The sequence below is a fragment of the Telmatherina bonti genome (genome assembly GCF_933228915.1).
Source record: "Telmatherina bonti genome assembly, chromosome: 1".
Lineage (NCBI taxonomy): Eukaryota > Metazoa > Chordata > Actinopteri > Atheriniformes > Telmatherinidae > Telmatherina > Telmatherina bonti.
In genome coordinates, this window is record NC_136619.1 from 20,481,514 (window position 1) to 20,499,576 (window position 18,063).

Sequence of the window (18,063 nt, forward strand, 5' to 3'; positions counted from 1 at the left end):
ATTACATTAATGTTATTCGATTAATAAAATCAGATGTCGGGCTACACAGCATTTCAGTAGTTTTTTTTTTTTTTTCCTAGATCATTTTTATTTTTGCTAATTCACCCCCGGGAATGAACCCATTCCTTCATTTCTGCACAGAAGTTGTTCCTACTGTTGTTTTGAACATATTTTATCCAACAGAAAGAGCAGGACGAGGATGGAGACAGTGGTCCAGAGGGCAGCAGCAGGGATGGACATGGATGGTCTTCACAGCAGGAGAAATTATAACGAAAGTCCTGCTTTAGAAAGTCTGTGTTATAACTGACTAAGAGGAAATATTGATCGCATCAAAAGGATTTTGGGATTAAATTCTACAACAATTTCACTTTTACTACTGTATGTTTAGTTAATTCATTTTTAATTTATTTAGGTATAGCAATCATTTTAAAGAACTAAAGTTGGTTCCCTGGTCCTGTGCTGTTTACAGTTATGTGGTTCTTTAGCTGCTAAGGATGGATGAAATTGAAGTCTCTTTAAAAAACTCATCTTTTTACGCTGACTTTTAATTCCAGAGAGCAGGACTAGTAGGTCTTTTCTGTCTTATTTTGTCTTTGAACTATTTTATTGTCTTTCAAATGTTATTTTTATGCTATTAATGTTTATTTTATTTTACCTGTACAACACTTTGGTCACCTCGTGGTATGTGAAAGTGCTCCACGAATAAGGTTTTGATTGATTGATTGAATAGCAGAAGATGATAAATCATTCTATAGATCTAAGCAATTTGTCCCCCTCACTTTTAAAATGATGGCTATGCCCTTGGCAACAGATGTAACTAACAAGTGGAAACATTTTGCTCCTGAATAAATGTGAAATTTGAATCAATCTGTGCACAGCAAAGAGATAAGCTTAGCAGAAGAAACCATCCAATCACCCTTCTGGACAGAGATTCTTGGTGTTTGGAAGAAAAAATGCTTTATTGTAAAATAATTTATTTAATAATGTATGGTTTTACACATATAACTGCTTTACACAGTACCTGAAAACAAATCGTTCATGACTAATGAACATATTTCAAAAACAGATATGCTCAAAAAGCACATGAAGCTAAAACTGCCAGGTTTTTCTGTGTCAAACAAAAGAGATAAAGTTTGACTTATTTTCTTCGAAATCAAGGTGCTGATAGTGTCAGCACCTTTTTAAACTGGACTGAAATTAATCTATCTCTCACACTACACATGTATTTCCTGATTGTATTTTAAATTAAAAGCTTATTCATTCCATAAAGTTACATATTTCAGACATTTAGACAGGCCTAAGCTCACACATAAATGGATATATAAAAAAAAAAAAGATATACAACGTTACATGATACAGCTGCTCTTTTTAAACTGAGTGGAAACCTTTTTTTTTTTTTTTTCTCACCACGCATGTCAAAATACACTGGCAGAGCATACTGAAGATGCATTACTTGCTCAAGTGTAATCGATTCACATTGGTTATGTATAAAACCATCTGCATGACCTGGTGCATCCATGAGGCATTAGGAGGATGTGTTCTCTTTCTGGCTGGCAATCAGTTACATTGGAAAATAAATTGGATTTAATGTGAACAACACAAAATGAATCCACTGAGGTTTTATCTAAAATCTCAACTCAGTCATTTAAAGCATCCATCATTAACCCAGTGTTAGACACGGAAATTACTCCAGGAACAAAACTGTTTCAGATCACTTCATGAATCACTGATGTCTCTTTATGCTGTTATTTCATTACATCATGTTATTTAAGAGTCAATAATATTACAATTTAGTACATTTTACATGTATTGTAAATTGTATGTGCCTGCTGTGTTTCAGTTCAGTAAATCTATACATATGACCTTTTTGTCTGTATCCTAGCCCCAGCCTTCCCTCTGTGGATTTTCCAGTATCTCTTCATACAGCCAGCTCTGTGTGAACTCCTGGCTCTTGTCCATCAGCTGAAACAGTCGAAGATACTCATCAGGGTAGACGTGGCCTGTCAGGATGTCCTCTGGCAAGCCCATCTCTGATAACAGTTTACTGCCACTGTCAGGTGCCCAAAGACTATAAAATAAAAACATCAGATAATTAGCAAGAGGAAAAAGGCTGAAAGCACTTTTGTACTGGTGTGGCCTACAATTTTTTATTTTGGTATCTGAACATTTGTTGGCTTCAGGCTCATCAGTAGCTTTGTTTCTGTGGCCTACTTACTTGAGCCTGTCAATGAGCTTCACCTTCCTCTTTGCCAAACACTGTTTGATCATCATTATCAGAGTTGAAGCATTAGAGGGAGTGAGGCCTGCAGAGAAAAGCTCAGCTCGTGGACGCAGGCGCACTAGGCACAGGTGATCATTTGGAAGCTGATGGGAGGAAAGAAAGGAGTTTTACATTCTATTAAACAAATAACACAAATCACACATTTCTGTTATATGTCCTCCTTTGTTCCCCACCTTGCCCTTAGAGGTAGGCGCACTCTGTCTTGAAGACACTACAAATGACTCCCAGGGCTCCTGCACAGACAGACATGGAGAGTTTGACAATTGCAAGACTGATAGATGCTCCTTATTTGTGGTGAAAAAAAGTAGTACCATGCATGGCAAAATTCCAGACACACAATTCAAGACTATGATAAAAATTTAACTATGTAACATGCCTTTTACTGCAAGCAGTGTCAGCCCAAGTAACTTTGGGACATCTAAATCAGCACAGAGATGTTTTGTTTTTTAAACCACCCCCTCTTCATCCTGTACCTTGTGCAGAAGGTCGATATCACAAGCCATCTGCCAGAAGACACCGAAGGCTCTATAGTTCATCATATCACCGGGACGTGACACCAGTTTCTGATGGAGAAATAACTGGGTTAAATATTTTAAGCAAATATATAATTAGCAAGTCACGACAGTCACCACACCAGTCTCCCTCAGCATCAACTACAGGCCAGAATTTGAGCTTGGACACAGCAATTTAGGGCAGAACATGAAGCTTCTGATTGTACTGACAAATGCAGCAATAACAAAGTTATGACCTTTCTGTACTGCAGCAAATAAAACTTACAACTCTTGTCCTACATATTAAGATAACATGCAAACATGCACAACAGGTTCAAAAGCAACAGACTTTCACCTTGTATTCCCTCTCACTAATGAAGAGGTTGAGCTCTATTCTTCCGTATCTATAAACAGACAGACGCTCAAATAAGGCGTAAGCCATCTTCATCAGCATGCTGCGCTCATTACGCTGAGGGAGGATTCCCACCACCTTCACTGGGATGTCTAAAGAAATGCACAAATGTATACATTATCAAAACACACACTTTAAAATGCTGACACTCTGTGGGATGCAATACACCATATTTATTCCTGACAAATTTGTGTTAAAAGAGCAGTTAAGTTAATTTGTTTATTTCAAAACCTTATCCCAAAAACTGTAAAAATGAAAAATTGCCAACAACATTTTTCAAGAGATATACTGTAGGAATGTTGTAGGTAAGGATTTATGACATTGCCAAACACAAGAAAAGCAATCTGAAGCATGACATGATCTTCAGTTTATGTGCAACTGTTTTCTCACCGTCAGTCCAAGCGGCTTCAGAAATTCCCAGGTCAGTGAACAGTTTGTCAGTGAACATAGTCGGGGGTTTCACGCTGCCGCTGCCAATGGGATCTAGCTTGAAGTAATCACAGTGGACCACTTCAAGCTGACCATCAAGACGTCCCTCCAGCTCCTACAACATGTAATCATCAGTAATAATACTCACCGAGGGCGCTTTCTATGATAATTAACAGGTGTTAGGTTAAGACAGGTCTTTTCCCCCAAAGCTTATTTAGTACCACAAAATATAAACATGGGAAAGAAAAAAAAAAAGCTGTAAAAAAGAATAAATTGGTAAATGGTAGGAGATGTTTTCCAGAAGCACTTTCACTACATTACTTAAAATCTCCCTTACACCTCAACTGCAGTCAATCAACTGAATACTCTAACAAGACATAAATAATGTAGGGACCTATGGAACAGACATGACTGAAAAAACACCATCCAATCATTTCAACCAACCAGACAGGGGTGTCCAAAGTCGGTCCTCGAGGGCCGCTGTCCTGCAGGTTTCCCATGTATTCCTGTTCCAACACATCTAGCTTCCACTAAATGGATCAAACAGCCAATGACGTGCACAACTGATTAAGCTCTACTACTAATTAATTTGAATCAGGTGTGTCTGAGCAGGGATACATAGAAAACCTGCAGGATTCTGGTCCTCGAGGACCGGAGCTGGACACCTCTGAGTTAGAAACAACTGAATGAAGTCTGAAGAAAGGGGGGTTTTGGACTTTTGAATTGTTTTTCGAAATGTAGCTTTCTCAAACCATTTTTCCAAGATCTCCTACTCTACCTTTGACTTTATGTCTGTATAAGTGATTGCATGCTTAGAAGAGTTTCTGTTACCTGCAGTTCATGTAGGAAGGATCTGTCACCCTCGAGGGCCACAATCCTTTGAGCTCCAGCATTAAGCAGCGTTCTTGTCAACACCCCAGGACCTAAAAAAGACCCACAAAGTACATCTTAGTAACTGCTATCCTACCAAAAAGAATAATATATTCATACTTATGAGCATTACTTTTTAAAGAAAAAGAAAACTGGCATGTTTATATGTGCAAAATTGGGCAACACTACACAATACATGTACCAAAACACACCTGGGCTGCATTCGAAGATAACAGTTTTGGCATCCTGTAGTTCAGGTCCTAAATGCTGTGCTACAATATTGGCCAAGTGTGGATCCACTATGAAGTGTCTAATTTTTTTGCAGGCTTGAGCACGGCGTATATTCTCTTCAACCTCACCAAGGTCCAGGTAGTCATACCGGCAAAGAGGTCGAAACTGGCCCTGTGGGAAAAAATTCATGCATGCACTTTGAAAACAATAACTAAAGTCTGTGAGCAAAAGAAAACAGTCAATCCACTCTAAAATATTACATTTTCACAGTGTGCTATCAATGTACACATTTTGGTTGGACACACAGCAACCTGGGAAGCTTTCCATGGAAAATGTTTTTTTGTTCCCTAAAAGATGGGTTGGCTTTCCCGTTGACAGAAGTACAGCACAGAAACATCATCATCTGCAAGTTATTCATGTCGAGCATTTATTGAGCACTTTAAATAAAAAAAAATAATAATAAAAAAAAGATGTTTGTAACAGCAAAAATGCTGCCTACCTTGACAGCAGCTGCAGACAGGTTCCTGTGTGCAAGTGCTGATGAGGGAGACATCCTTTCTGAGCGGGGCTGTTGGGAAGTTGGACCGAGCGTGGACCGACCAGGACCCAAAGAATCCAGACTGTAGGCCCTTCTATGAAGGAGTGGTACCACAGGAACACAAAAGCCAGTGAAGCATTGCGGGGCCAACACTGCGCTGGGTAGACAGGCTCTACTTCTGGTGTGGCAGCAAGAAGAGCGTAGCAGCAGCTCCATCATCCTACAAATCGGGGAGGCCATTGTGGACCAGCACACATTCAGCTACAATAGATGGTAGGTTATTAGTACTTGGATACCTTTAATGGGTGAACATTTTTACTGAAATACCGCTTTAATACATACCTTTAAATGGCTCATTGCATGGTCAAAATATTTTGTCTTACGATCAATCTAAATATAGGCAAATAAAATAGTATAAGCACACCCTTGCGTCATAAGCCGGTGTTGCATTAAAACAACTAGTACTATCCGTACACGTGGGTATGTGAAAGGATAAATGTCTTATGAGAACATGCCGACTATTACAAAATTTGCAAACAACTGAAATCCTGGTTACAATTATCATATGGTACACTACGTAACCATGCTTTGTTACATAAATGTTAACATTTAAAAGTTAGCTGTCTGGCTAGCGGTATACCTACGTCATTAAAGAGTTAAACTAAACGGTGTTTAATCGAAAGAAAAAAACCAAACATACCTCACAGCAAAAAAGTTATATATCCCAATCTAAATGTATCGATGAGTAAACATGGTCTCGTGTATCTTTGCTGTTAGTAAAACTCCATGACATTGAGCCCACAACATCCTGACCCCACTGCGATGTTTTCGCAATTCTCGTGGCGCTGTAAACGCATCTGATTGTCGTCACTGAAGAGCGACCACAACGTTAACCAATCATAACACTTAAGGAAGTTGCTGGGCTAGTAGCTGTGGCTAACACGACTAAATACAAGAATAGTAATAAAAACCCATTATGTTCCATATGGGTTGTGGACTATTACAGTAATGCAAATCCATTAAAAATATATACAATTAATACACATATGCATGTTTTTGTAATCATATCGACAGCTAAAATCGACCTCCATGGTCACTGACTGTTAGCATGTAAACCAAATTTGGCTACGGAAGTAGGAGAAAGTAACGCTGTTAAAACCACACGCACTCTGCCCCCCCTTTCAGTCTGACAGACTGAAGTCTGGTGTCAGGGCAAAGGTGTTGCAGTAAGCTTCTTCATTCTGTCTGTTGTCACAATGGCGCGTGTTGAAACATCTTCGAGCAGGCCATATCACATCGTTATCTTCGGAGCCTCTGGCTTCACGGGGCAATTTGTGGTGGAAGAAGTGGCTCGGACTGCGTCCGAGGGTCCGAACGGGACCCTGAAGTGGGCCATTGCAGGCAGGAGCCAGCAGAAGCTGGAAAAAGTTCTGGAGCAGGCTGCTGGGGTTCTCAGTATGTATATAACCAGTCCAAATAACTGATTATTAAACAGCAATTTGTCGGTAGAGCTGCAACAGGATTGTTTTTCAATTAATCTATTATTTTATACTAATAGATTATCAATGGTGTGGGACGTCTTATTTCCAAGAAAGCTGTGCGTTTGCTTAGACAAAGAGACATTGCTTAAGTCCTTTTACTTTGTCCTTTTACATTAACTGGGCTCCTGAACACAGCTCAAAACCTATACAAATGAAATATTTTTTAATCATTCTAACTATTATTTGTAGTAGTATATTTAGCTCTGACAATATTAAGCAGGCATAAGTTGGGTTTAGAGGACCCAAACAGCCTTATTACTGCTGCCTGTCTTGTTTGCAATTCAGTTCAGGGCAGAAATGAGAGCAGTGTATCACTCTGATTGATTATACTGTGCTTCAGAATGGCTTCACTGTGTCCTCTGTAACTGGGTGTAACATTCACAACTGTCCTGACTAAACTGGTGGTTTTTGTTTGTTTGTTTTTGTATGGTGGTGAAAATGCTGTTTATTCCACTATTAAATAACTTCAGTTCAATTGGAAGCAATCAATAGAAACATACATGGAATAGTTTTCACAATCACAGTAAATATCGGTGTGTTCTGTTGCAGAGGTTAAATGGCTTTCTTTTACGCTTCATTTTTTATAACCTTCACTGCATTGTTATCTCTCCCCTCCCTTATGACCTTGTTTTTTATGTTTAATCTTAGACCTTATCAGACCAAATTTTATCAGATTACAACACTTGTTTGTACTGATCTTCAAATTTGCAGTTTTTATAGAGTGTGTACCCTTTTTTCATCTGCAAGAACAGCTTGACTCCAAACTTGACTCATTTGCTTCATAAGGGCAGTTTAAGTATTTATTTCACATCGTGTTTTTTTTAACTGACAATTTTTCTGCTTTTTTTTTAGACTTTTAATCTGCCGTCATCTTTCTTTAATTTATACTTGTGCATAGGGTTAAAAGATAAATTGGTCATGTCTGTGTGTCGCGTTTTAGTCCAAGTTTAAGTAATTAGTGAATGAAATAATCTGATTTCAGTGTTTATGGAATAAGACATCAGAAACAAATATAATAATATGTTTTTTTTAACTTATTTGCCAAACTTATCTAGTTAAATTAGTAATGTCAATATATGATTAATATTCATTTTGTCAACAAGTCAGGTACTTTATTTGTTTAATTGTGTACCTAAACATAAACTGAAATGTATTTATCTTGAATTAAGTCAATCAGAATGTGATTTAATAACTATATTTTATAATGTATATAATTTTCCAGGTTGGTAATTTCACTGTATTAGAATATCTAAAAGTGGAAAATCAGGCCCATTACTTGATCAAGGTTGGGGAGCTGTTTTGTCACCACGTTGGTAGCAAAGGTTTCCAGAGGATTAGTTGGTAATTCTGTTGTCTCCTCCTCTTCAGCTCTCTCTTCAGGGTGTGTACAACAGCTGATGAAACATACCACTGAACTGAACAATCCCAATCCCTTGCCGTGAACACAGCCTGACAAATCCGTTAGACCAGCCACATAGTGAATGCTGAAGTTCTTCCCAGACTCTTCACATTTGTACTATAACATATTTAGAATAACTTGTATTGTTTGTGGAAGGTCTTCCTCAAGGTCCAAAAAGACTTTATCTACAAAATTAAATCCATTTAACTTTTTATCAGCATTTTTGTCTATTTTGTTTAATTTTTTCCTTCATTTACGGTGTACTAAATTTCCCTCTAAAGTACACATAAAAGTTTGACTTTAGTCACACTAATCTGCTGTTTTTATAGAACAGCATGTGACTGATTTTGTCGCTGTGCGTATGTATCGATTAATTTCAGCTCCAAACCCAGTGGCAGCTCGGCTAAATTTTTAAGGCACCCCTCAAACTCATTGTCAGCATTTTAGTGTTTTTCAGGCTATGCAGGTCAGCAAAGCAACAAATCTGACTGCAGAACAATGAAACATAGACAGGATTACAAGGAGCTGTCTCTTAGAGGAGGGGTCACCGACTCTGGTCTTCGAGGACTACCTTTCTGCAAGTTTTTGAATTTTCCCACAGCAACACATCTGACCCAAATCAATGGCTCATTAACAGGCAGGTGCAGAAGATAACAAGATGTTGTTGAAGAAAATTTTCATCTGAATCACTTAAACCTGCAGGATAGCATCCCTCGAGGACCGGAGTTGGTGGCCCCCTGCTCTAGAGCGTTTCTGTTCATTTAGCAATATATGCTGAAATTGATTTTTGTCATTCTATTGTTTGTATTTATTTGCTAATGAAATCAGTGTGCATTGATCTGACCATCCAAAGCATCCAACAAAATACAATAACATGGATGTTGGACAAGAACATGCAAAACGTTCAACACTAACCCTCCATTGAAATCACAAAACGGTTATAACACAGCGGCGTCCAGCTCCAGTCCTACATGTTTTCCATGCATCCCTTCCAATACAACTGAATCAATTTAATCAGTCATTGTGCAAAAACCTTAAAGGTTGTTGAGTCCATTTAATGGGAGCCAGGTGTGTTTAAACAGGGATCCATCAAAAAGCTGCAGGACAGCAGCCCTCGAGGACCGACTTTGGACACATGTGGTTCTAACATTACTACACAGAGTAAAGGTTGTCGGCAGTAAAAGTGTTTCAACATTGCTCCATTTCCAGTGTGTGTGTGAGCCTCCACAATTCAATGACTAGTTTTCATTCGTTATTGGTTAGAACAGGATGTTGATTCTTTTCTGTATTTGACAAAAAAAACAAAAAAACAAACAAAAATAAAAACAGAAGACAAGGCACAAGGTTAACTAGGATTTAGATCATTTTTATAGATATGATCCCGATTTCTAAATGTTTAGGTGCCATCGTGTTGATCATGCTCTATGAGCCAAAAGAGTCATGTTGTGAAACTGACACTATAGCAACCATCAATGTGAGCTATAAATATGAATGTTTGAAATTTTGATTGCTTTTGGGCTGTGTGTGTTTGCTCATAGGTAAGCCTGAGCTGAGGACAGAGGTGGATGTGATTGTTGCAGATGTAGGAGAACCGGACTCCCTAGCAGCCATGTGCAAACAGGCTGTGATTGTTCTCAACTGTGTTGGCCCCGTAAGTAAGCTACACCACAGGAATGCTTGTATTTGGCCTCAAAACTTGCATTTCAATATGCATCAGCTTCTCATCACTTTGTCTAAAAACATTGACATGCCGGTATCTCCGTTGGCCTACGTGTAGCTTGTCAGCCTAAATCAATCTGTTTCTGGGACCGCCTCCTCCTCTGTAGCTTGTGCACACACACACACACTCACACTCACACACACACATACAGAGTTGCCTTCATTAAGACAATGAATCTACTGACATGCATCAGACAGTAAGTTGCATTGTGATCTGAATCAGGTTTGTGTTTCAAACCAAGTTGCTTCAAACACTTCCAACAAAAGGAAACTTTTTTTAAATTTATTTTATTTTATTTTTTTTTACCCCTCATTAAATATTTTCTCAATGTACAAATAATAAATAAACTTGTGTTTTAGATTCAAAAGAACTGGGAGTGTTGATTAGCAAGAATGTAACTTGCTCAACAAGTTCATCTGTTGCACAACATGATACAAGCTTAAGAAGAAAAGCAACCAGTCGATCATTTTACATACATAAAACCAATTTATGAGAATCAGATGAATAAATATGTCTACTTATTCTCTGCATTTCTGAATAAAACACTTGAGCTGTTATGAAGATTTTTAAATGTCCGCATCACACTTTGCATTTGTTTCCATTCAGTTTTTAGTATCATAAACCCAGTTTGCAGATAAATGCAGGTAAATTTAGTTTAGTAGCAGAAGACTTAAAAAGGTTTTTTTTTCTGTAGACCAGCACAGCACAGTGAATTTAAAATCACAAATTAACCAGATGTGCATGTTTTGTAGACTGAGGGAAGAAGCCAGAATACCCAGAAAACGTGCATGCATGCGCAGGGATAACAGTGTTGCTCACTTCAACTCCACGAGAACTCGAATAAATTAAATAAACCTACAATTTTCTGATTGTTTTTGTGATTGATTAAATTTAATATTTAATCCTATAATGCACAGAAATCGTGTTAGTCACATGAAAAAGTGAAATCACTCCAACATTAATCACATCTTCAGATCTATAGAATTAGATTCAGTGGTTCCAGATTAGTAAGAAGTGATGGGTGAAACCTGTCCTATTGCAGCCCCTCGCATCAAGTCGGGTGTCGTCTGTGTTATTTTAAGTTTTTGGTATCATCACGCATAGAGTTCTCAGCATTAGAGAAAAAATCTGCATGTATGCAAGTCTTGAAATGGATTTAATATAATAATGTTTTTATTACGATAAGAAATGTTTATAAATGTCCAACTTACATGTATACGGCCTAACCCCCAAGTTTCCCCATATAACCTGAGGATAAGTCCTGCAGCTGTTCGTATCAGTGTGCATGCATTTGCAAACAGAAAGATATTAAAAGTTCGCCCTGGATGCCAGCGTGCCTTTGTTGTCCAAAATGAAAATGAGAGCAGAACATTTTTGCCAGTGTAGGTAATGATTAAGTCCCAGCCTTTTGTCATAATGTGGCCTGGACAGGTGAAAAGCAGAGTTGTCACGCCACAGTTAAGCAGAAACATATTCGGAAAACAAATGTTTTTCTAAAGAAGAAGCATGATGATGGAAATATGATTTTAGAGTTGCTTCGCTGCTTCAGGGTTGCTGCCGTTCATTCAGTTAATACATGAATTTGGGTTTGCAGACCATGCAAGGCAATTTTTGCAAAAGATGGGCCTCAGTGCATGAAGTCCACCAAAGCAAAGGAGGAAAAAAAGGCAAATGGAAGTGAAGACGTGCAAGAAAAACTTGCAACTGCAGGAATTTTTCATGCAAAAATTGTGACAATTAATGTCAGAGACTGAAATATACAAGATGCCAACACTTATGATGCAACGTGACTTCTTGAGGTCAAAGCCTTTATCACAGAAGAAAATACTTCTGTTGTTTTATTTATTGATTTAATTATTTAAAAGTAGTCCCATATGGGCAGCTAAGTGTAAACAATTTTCACAGGATTTACTACATATTTTCCAACAGAACACACTAAGTCCCAACTTAAATGTGTATGCAGTTAAAAAATGAGGAGATAAATGTTTTTTCACTTAAATGCTGTAAAGCACACTGGCAATGGATATGGAATCTAAATAAAACTTTTCTGACTTCAGTTAAAAGAAAACATAAATCTTCAATAGATGTAGCATTTGTTGCAAATCTGACATGGTTGTGTTTGACTTTTTTTCCTCATTAAGTTCTATGTGAGATAAGATGACACAATTAAAAAGCTTTATAGGCTTTTCCATCTGAATTGTGTAGATCTACACGGAGTGTATTACAAGTGCAAAAGCATGCTGGACCATACATTCTTCGTACACTGGCTTGATCCATTCAGATAGATTCTAGCAGGGTAAAGACAGTATCTACCCCCGAGACGATGACCATTAAAGCTGTAAACAGGGTTTTACTGACCGTGTTAGTTTGTCTGTGTTTTGTTTATAGTACAGATTTTTTGGTGAGCCAGTGGTCAAAGCCTGCGTGGAGAATGGAGCCCACCATATCGACATCAGTGGAGAGCCACAGGTATGTTGTCGTCGATTTGACTTTAATATTCATGTTGGTCTAGTTTTGCAAAATTGAAAATGATCAAAGATGTGAACTCAGAACAAATTTTACAGCATTTACCTTTTAAACAGCATGGTATCTGCGGTATTTATCTGACATGATATTTGATCTATGTAACTTTGATCAGATTGGTGAGTAAGCCGTTGTATGCTTGTTCTGCAGAAGTCCCGACGTTCAGCTTTAAAACTGTTTGTGTTTGGATTAAATTGGAGACGTGCTGAGCTTCATGCTGTAGCCTGTTAGACAAAATTATCTCTAACCTGGCCGCATGACAGTAGCTGTTCTCTCGTTGTCAGTTTGTGTGCAACATATCTTAGCCTGATTTTAAGGTTTCAGTGTTGTGAAACTGACTTTTTGTTCCAAAAGGGTTCTCTAAAAGCAGCACAAAATATCAAAAACATCTATCATAACATCTTTCTCCCAGCTGAACAGTTTCTATAGAATTTTGATCGTCCTCATAAAAAGCTTAATAACAAAATGCAAATGTCTAATAATCATTAGATACTTTATTTGTTGGTTTTTTTTGCCACGTGTCTGTGTAATTTTCTGTTTGTATAAAGTTTCTGGAGGGCATGCAGCTGAACTACGGCAGCCAGGCAGCTGAGAAAGGTGTGTTCGTCATTGGGAGCTGTGGGTTCGACTCCATTCCTGCAGACATGGGAGTCATCTACACCAGGGAGCAGTTCAAGGGTACGTACATATACATACTGTCTGCGCGCGCACACACACACACACACACACACACACACAGCAGAATTATGTTTAGTTCATTCAGGCAGCAATGTACAGTTAATAATTTGTCATTAATTAGTCATGCATGAAACATGCTGAATGGATTCCCTCTCAGGTATGCTGACTGCTGTGGAGAGCTTCCTGACCATCAGCTCAGGACCAGAAGTATGTGACCACGACACAGCAGTTTGTTGCTGATTCTTGTTGATATACTTTCTTCTTTTATTTTATTTGTATTATTTATCATACAAATATGTTTTGATTTTATTTCTTGACTCAAATGTGTTTCCTGTGTGTGTCTGGCAGGGTGGATGTATCCATGACGGCACATGGCAGTCAGCCATCTACGGTTTAGCTGACAGCCAGAAGCTTCGGAGTCTAAGGAGGAAGTTTAATCACAAACCCCTCCCGACTGTTGGCTCAAAGCTGAAACGCAGGTACATCTAGCAGATTTTTGTTTTCTTTTGCAAATAGTTTCCTTCAAATTAAAAGAAATTCAAAAGATCAGGTTAAATCTCAATTTAAATCAGCTGATCCACAACATGTCTTGAATTTCTCCATACCTTAAGAAAGACATGAAAAACACTTGCCATCTGTAATTCCAGCAGGATTTAGCTTGAGCATTGTCAAACTTAAAAAAAAAAAAAAAAAAAAAGCTTGCCACTAAACCAAATTCACCCATTTATGTAACTATCTATAATACTTGGCTGTGATTGATATGGCATATTATTTCTGAAGAACGTGGTGACTAACAAGCACATTGATATGAAAAGTTGTGATGGCTCGATGACTGGGTCAGGGCATCTCTAAAACAGTGGGTTGTTACAGTACCAACTATAAGTGCTACAAAGAAAGAGAGCAGAAATGACACAGCTACTGGGTTGTGGGGACTTTAGGTCCTTTATTTTGCTTGGAGAGTGAAAGCTGAACAACTGAAGAGTTACTGAGGAAAATCTCAAAGCTGGCTTTGAAAGGAACGTGTCAGCCCCATACGAGGCAAGCCTGTAAAGAGAAATGCACTTCGCTCTGTGTAGCTGCGAAGGGGACACGTTGTCTTGGTGACCTCTGACTATGAGGTAAAATAAATAGTTGCCAGATCTGATGATTTACATCTAGTTTTGTGAGTTTCACTGGGACATGTGCCTCGCTGGTAACCATATAGGATTCTCTGGATACTCTTGTATTCTGATGCCTTCGGTCCTGATATAAATGTGGGGAATGCTTAAACACACTACAACCTAAATAATTCTGCAGAGCATGTAGGTCCATTCATTCTCCCTGATGGCAGAGTTTAATATTCAACATTGGCACATAGCAAAAAATACTGAGATTCAGAAGTGCTTTGGGGAACAGGTTTTTTTTTTTTTTTTATTATGTATATAAAATGCTTTTAACCATGTAAAGCACTTTGTGTTGCTGTTTGTCCTGCAAAGTGCTTTCTGAATACAATTTGATTTGATGAAAACTTTAAGGTGTGTACTTGGACAAATCTCACTGATCTCAACCCAACATTTTGATGGACTGTTCCTAGAAAATTCATTAAATTTGTGGAAGCCCCTTTTTGCAACACTTTTGGTGCTTCCATTACATGATTCATTTTCCTCTCAGTGGGAGGATCAGCTGTTTTACACATTGCAGCATGAGTGAAGCTTTGGAGACACAAACAAAACACAGTTTTTCAGCATCATGGTGTGGTGTTGGTATTGGCTGAGGTACTATTAAAAAGAATAGCACCAGTTCAATACAATAGGGAAAAAAAAATTAAAGTATCACCTAATGAAAAAGGACCATTACAGGATTTAAAGGATCAGTTCCAATCATCCAGATGCCTGTTACCACAGGACACCATCAGATGTCTTATAGCCTCATTAGGTCTAAGATCTTTAGGGTCTAAGCTGGGGGATGCCTGCACACAATATCAGAAATGACATTTTGTCTTGATTCGTGCTGAAGAATATGCTCTGATGGTTGCCCCTTGGACATTTTCGTGCTTCAGTTTGAAACAGCGTCATCACAACATGTGTTTCTTTGCCTCTGTAGGGGAGCACTGTTCTTCAGTAATGAGATCCAGCAGTACGCGGTACCCTTCATTGGTTCTGATCCCTCCGTTGTGAAGAGAACACAGCGCTTCCTGACAGAGGAACATCAAGCTACACCAGTCAGTTTTGGGATTACTCAATATGTGAAATGCTTTTTTAAATTTTCTCTTCAGCAGGTTTTTAACATTATTGGAGCCTAAATGTTATTTGGTAACTTGTTGCTTTTACTAGTTGAAATAATTTATGATGAAATTTAAGCAATTCATTTATGACCTGAAAAGTGATCCCTGCCTGGGATCCTAATTTAGCTCAGTATTTTAGAATTCAGCTGTCTTGTTATTCAGATTTTCATGCAGGTAGCATGAATGCTGCCTGTGTAAGTTTATTGTTCGTAATCAACCCGCTAGGTCCAGTATGGAGCATATGCTGGAGTCGGAGGTGTGGGGAACATTATCAAGCTGATGTTTGCTGGCATGTTGTTCTGGTTCTTAGTCAAGTTCAGTTTTGGACGCAAACTGCTGATCAAGGTAAGCAACGTGTTCAAATCAGATGTTTTTCTGAATAATATGAAAATCCTGAGTTTTAAAGAAGTTCTTTCTGCTTCTTAAGCACCCCGAGTTCTTCTCCTTTGGGATCTTCTCAAAGGCTGGACCAAGTAGGAAGCAGGTGAAGTAGCAGCAGAACACAAGAAAATGAAGGCTTCAAGTTTAAAACATCTGAAAACAAAACTTGTTCACTGACCACATGCTGATCTATTTACGTATTTGTCTGTTAGATGGAGGCTTCATCTTTCCAGTTTTCCTTCCATGGAGAAGGCTACACAGAGGATAAGGACCCCTCTCAGGGGAAACCCAATGCTAGGATCCGCACAGTGGTGCAGGGACCAGGTATGTGCAAATTTCCAAACTTAAATCCCAGATGTAGTAAAAGAAACAATAACATGTGTTCAAAGTTTAATGCATATTTAAATGACCTATTGTCCAGAATGTGGATATGTGGCCACGCCCATCGCCATGGTACAGGCCGCTCTAACAATCCTCAACGAGCCGGCTGCCTTGCCCAAAAAGTGAGTTCTCACAGTTTAAATGTACCGTTTGATCGCAAAAATGACTCAACTCTCAGTTACAAAGCTCTTTAGTGTCTTTCATTCAACCTCTTACCATAGTTCTTTGTTCTTCTTTGTTCAATGTCAACTCATTCATTCACCCCGGTTTGATTAGAGGTAATTGGATTTGATACTGTGGCCTTACTAGTGGTTGGGTTTCACGTGATGAAGGTATTTAAGTTACTCTGAATCCTCTGTGTATAAAACCAAAACAGGCAATGTCAGGAGAAGTTGTTCAAGACTTGTACCAGAGTTCTTTCCTCCCTGCTGCTCAATTTGTCGCAAGATGCATGAAATTTAGAAAAGTTTAGAAACATTTTTATCTGAATTAACCTGCAAGTCAAAAGATGTTTTCCACATTTCTACAATAAAGAGGTCATCCTTTTATACGACTTGAATTATAATCTATGAGACTTAGACAGGAGGTTTTGCTTTTAAACTGTTGCTAATCTTTTATTAATCAATTTTCCAGGGGAGGAGTGTATACTCCAGGAGCTGCTTTTGCAAGAAGCACACTCATCAACCGTCTCAACAAACATGGCATCCAGTTCTCCGTCATCTAAAGTTTGTGTCCTTCCTCACGCTGTAATCTGGGATTTTTCTGAGCACCTACTAATATGCATAATAACTGTGGAGTTTCAAGCCTTAGGAAAGCGCTTTTTGATAACTAGAACCACATTGAAATTCAGATATCTTATCTTTTTTGGTGGTTCATATTTATTCCTTTCAAACTCTCAGAAACTTTCCAGACTATCCCATTGGTTGAATGTACTGTTAACATCGTAACACTAAACAATACTCTGGCAGTGTTTTCCCATCTCTGATCTGCTGTGTGTTAATGGGTTTAGCATGGTCTTCCACTAATATGATTCCTAATAAACATGGAACAGAAACAGAATTCGGTCCACTCCATGGTTTTTAACAAAAATAAGAAGGCAATGTTATTTATGTTGGTGTGTAATACGACTCATTAATCTTCTGTACACACGATCAAATGAAAGCAGAGGTATCATTTCATCATCAGACCAAAGATTTGTTTTTGCTTATTGAAAAGGCAAAAATGAGCCAAAATTTGAAATAAAATATGCTTAAAACTTCACTATGTTAACAAGAGTGTGTAAATGCAATATTTATGACACATGTTGGAGTCTATGTGATTTCTTATACAAGGGGAGACACTGTGATAGGAGTTAAAAACCTCACAGTGCCACCTACAAATTACAGTAATTATTGATGGTGTATTAGAACATAAAGTGGCAGCAATGCAAAAATGAGACATTTTATTCTACTTCACTGGAGTAAAGCCATCATTCAGGGAGAGAAGATGCTGCGTATGCGCTTGTTTTCCCATGCTTCTTTCAATGAATGATCATTCATTACACTGCAGCTAAATCTGGGCCTTTTTATGAATGGTCATTTTTGGCTAAAGGTTTGGATGGCTAAAAAAAAGATTTGCTTTGAGCCTGTCAGAAACGCCTGTTGCTGCTTGTGCACCAAACAGCATGAGCTAACTGAACAGATGATCTCCGTTCTTTAGTGAGGTTTTTTTTCTGGAGACTTCAGGACCTGAGTAGTTTCACTTACAAAGTGTTGGTACTTCAGCGTTTTGTTTTTTTTTTCTTGCCTGAGCATCATGTGCACGGTTCAAGCGGTGTTCCAGGGTTTCGGTTTTTGTGCTTTGCTTTGTGTGAATCTCAAATAAAGCTGAACCTGCAACAGATATGGTCGTATCAATTTTTTTCACAGCAGTAGTCACAGAATATG

The 18,063-nt window shown here is 38.3% G+C and overlaps 2 protein-coding genes across 4 annotated transcripts; one reads left to right on the plus strand and one right to left on the minus strand.

Moving 5' to 3' along the window:
- Positions 1-940: 940 nt before the first annotated feature.
- Positions 941-6,092, minus strand: tfb2m (transcription factor B2, mitochondrial). Of its 3 annotated transcripts, XM_079242301.1 has the most exons (11): positions 5,953-6,092; positions 5,595-5,642; positions 5,214-5,513; positions 4,696-4,885; positions 4,445-4,536; positions 3,575-3,728; positions 3,128-3,276; positions 2,755-2,844; positions 2,455-2,514; positions 2,216-2,364; positions 941-2,068 (listed from the first exon to the last, which is right to left on the minus strand). In XM_079242301.1, exons 2-11 carry the CDS (start codon positions 5,607-5,609, stop codon positions 1,879-1,881), a joined length of 1,389 nt encoding a protein of 462 aa, XP_079098427.1. In that variant the 5' UTR covers positions 5,610-5,642; positions 5,953-6,092; the 3' UTR covers positions 941-1,878. The 3 variants fall into 3 exon arrangements, with proteins under 3 accessions (XP_079098427.1, XP_079098429.1, XP_079098428.1); XM_079242303.1 differs by lacking the exon at positions 5,595-5,642 and having other exon boundaries at positions 5,214-5,346; XM_079242302.1 differs by lacking the exon at positions 5,595-5,642 and having other exon boundaries at positions 5,953-6,089.
- Positions 6,093-6,452: 360 nt separating this feature from the next.
- On the plus strand, positions 6,453-18,017 carry LOC306755312 (saccharopine dehydrogenase-like oxidoreductase). Its single transcript, XM_079239655.1, has 12 exons — positions 6,453-6,707; positions 9,731-9,843; positions 12,301-12,381; positions 12,984-13,113; positions 13,271-13,320; positions 13,462-13,592; positions 15,196-15,313; positions 15,602-15,721; positions 15,804-15,860; positions 15,970-16,081; positions 16,179-16,260; positions 16,772-18,017. Exons 1-12 carry the CDS (start codon positions 6,509-6,511, stop codon positions 16,860-16,862), a joined length of 1,284 nt encoding a protein of 427 aa, XP_079095781.1. The 5' UTR covers positions 6,453-6,508; the 3' UTR covers positions 16,863-18,017.
- The last annotated feature ends 46 nt before the right edge of the window (positions 18,018-18,063 follow it).

Coding starts and splice junctions, on each gene's coding strand:
- tfb2m (XM_079242301.1), bottom strand. Junction 2,845..3,127: donor TTAGTGAGAGGGAATACAAG/GTGAAAGTCTGT, acceptor TTTCTCCATCAG/AAACTGGTGTCACGTCCCGG. Junction 2,069..2,215: donor AAGCTCATTGACAGGCTCAA/GTAAGTAGGCCA, acceptor TTTATTTTATAG/TCTTTGGGCACCTGACAGTG.
- LOC306755312 (XM_079239655.1), top strand. CDS start 6,509: ATGGCGCGTGTTGAAACATCTTCGAGCAGGCCATATCACATCGTTATC. Junction 12,382..12,983: donor ACATCAGTGGAGAGCCACAG/GTATGTTGTCGT, acceptor GTTTGTATAAAG/TTTCTGGAGGGCATGCAGCT. Junction 16,261..16,771: donor CCGGCTGCCTTGCCCAAAAA/GTGAGTTCTCAC, acceptor TCAATTTTCCAG/GGGAGGAGTGTATACTCCAG.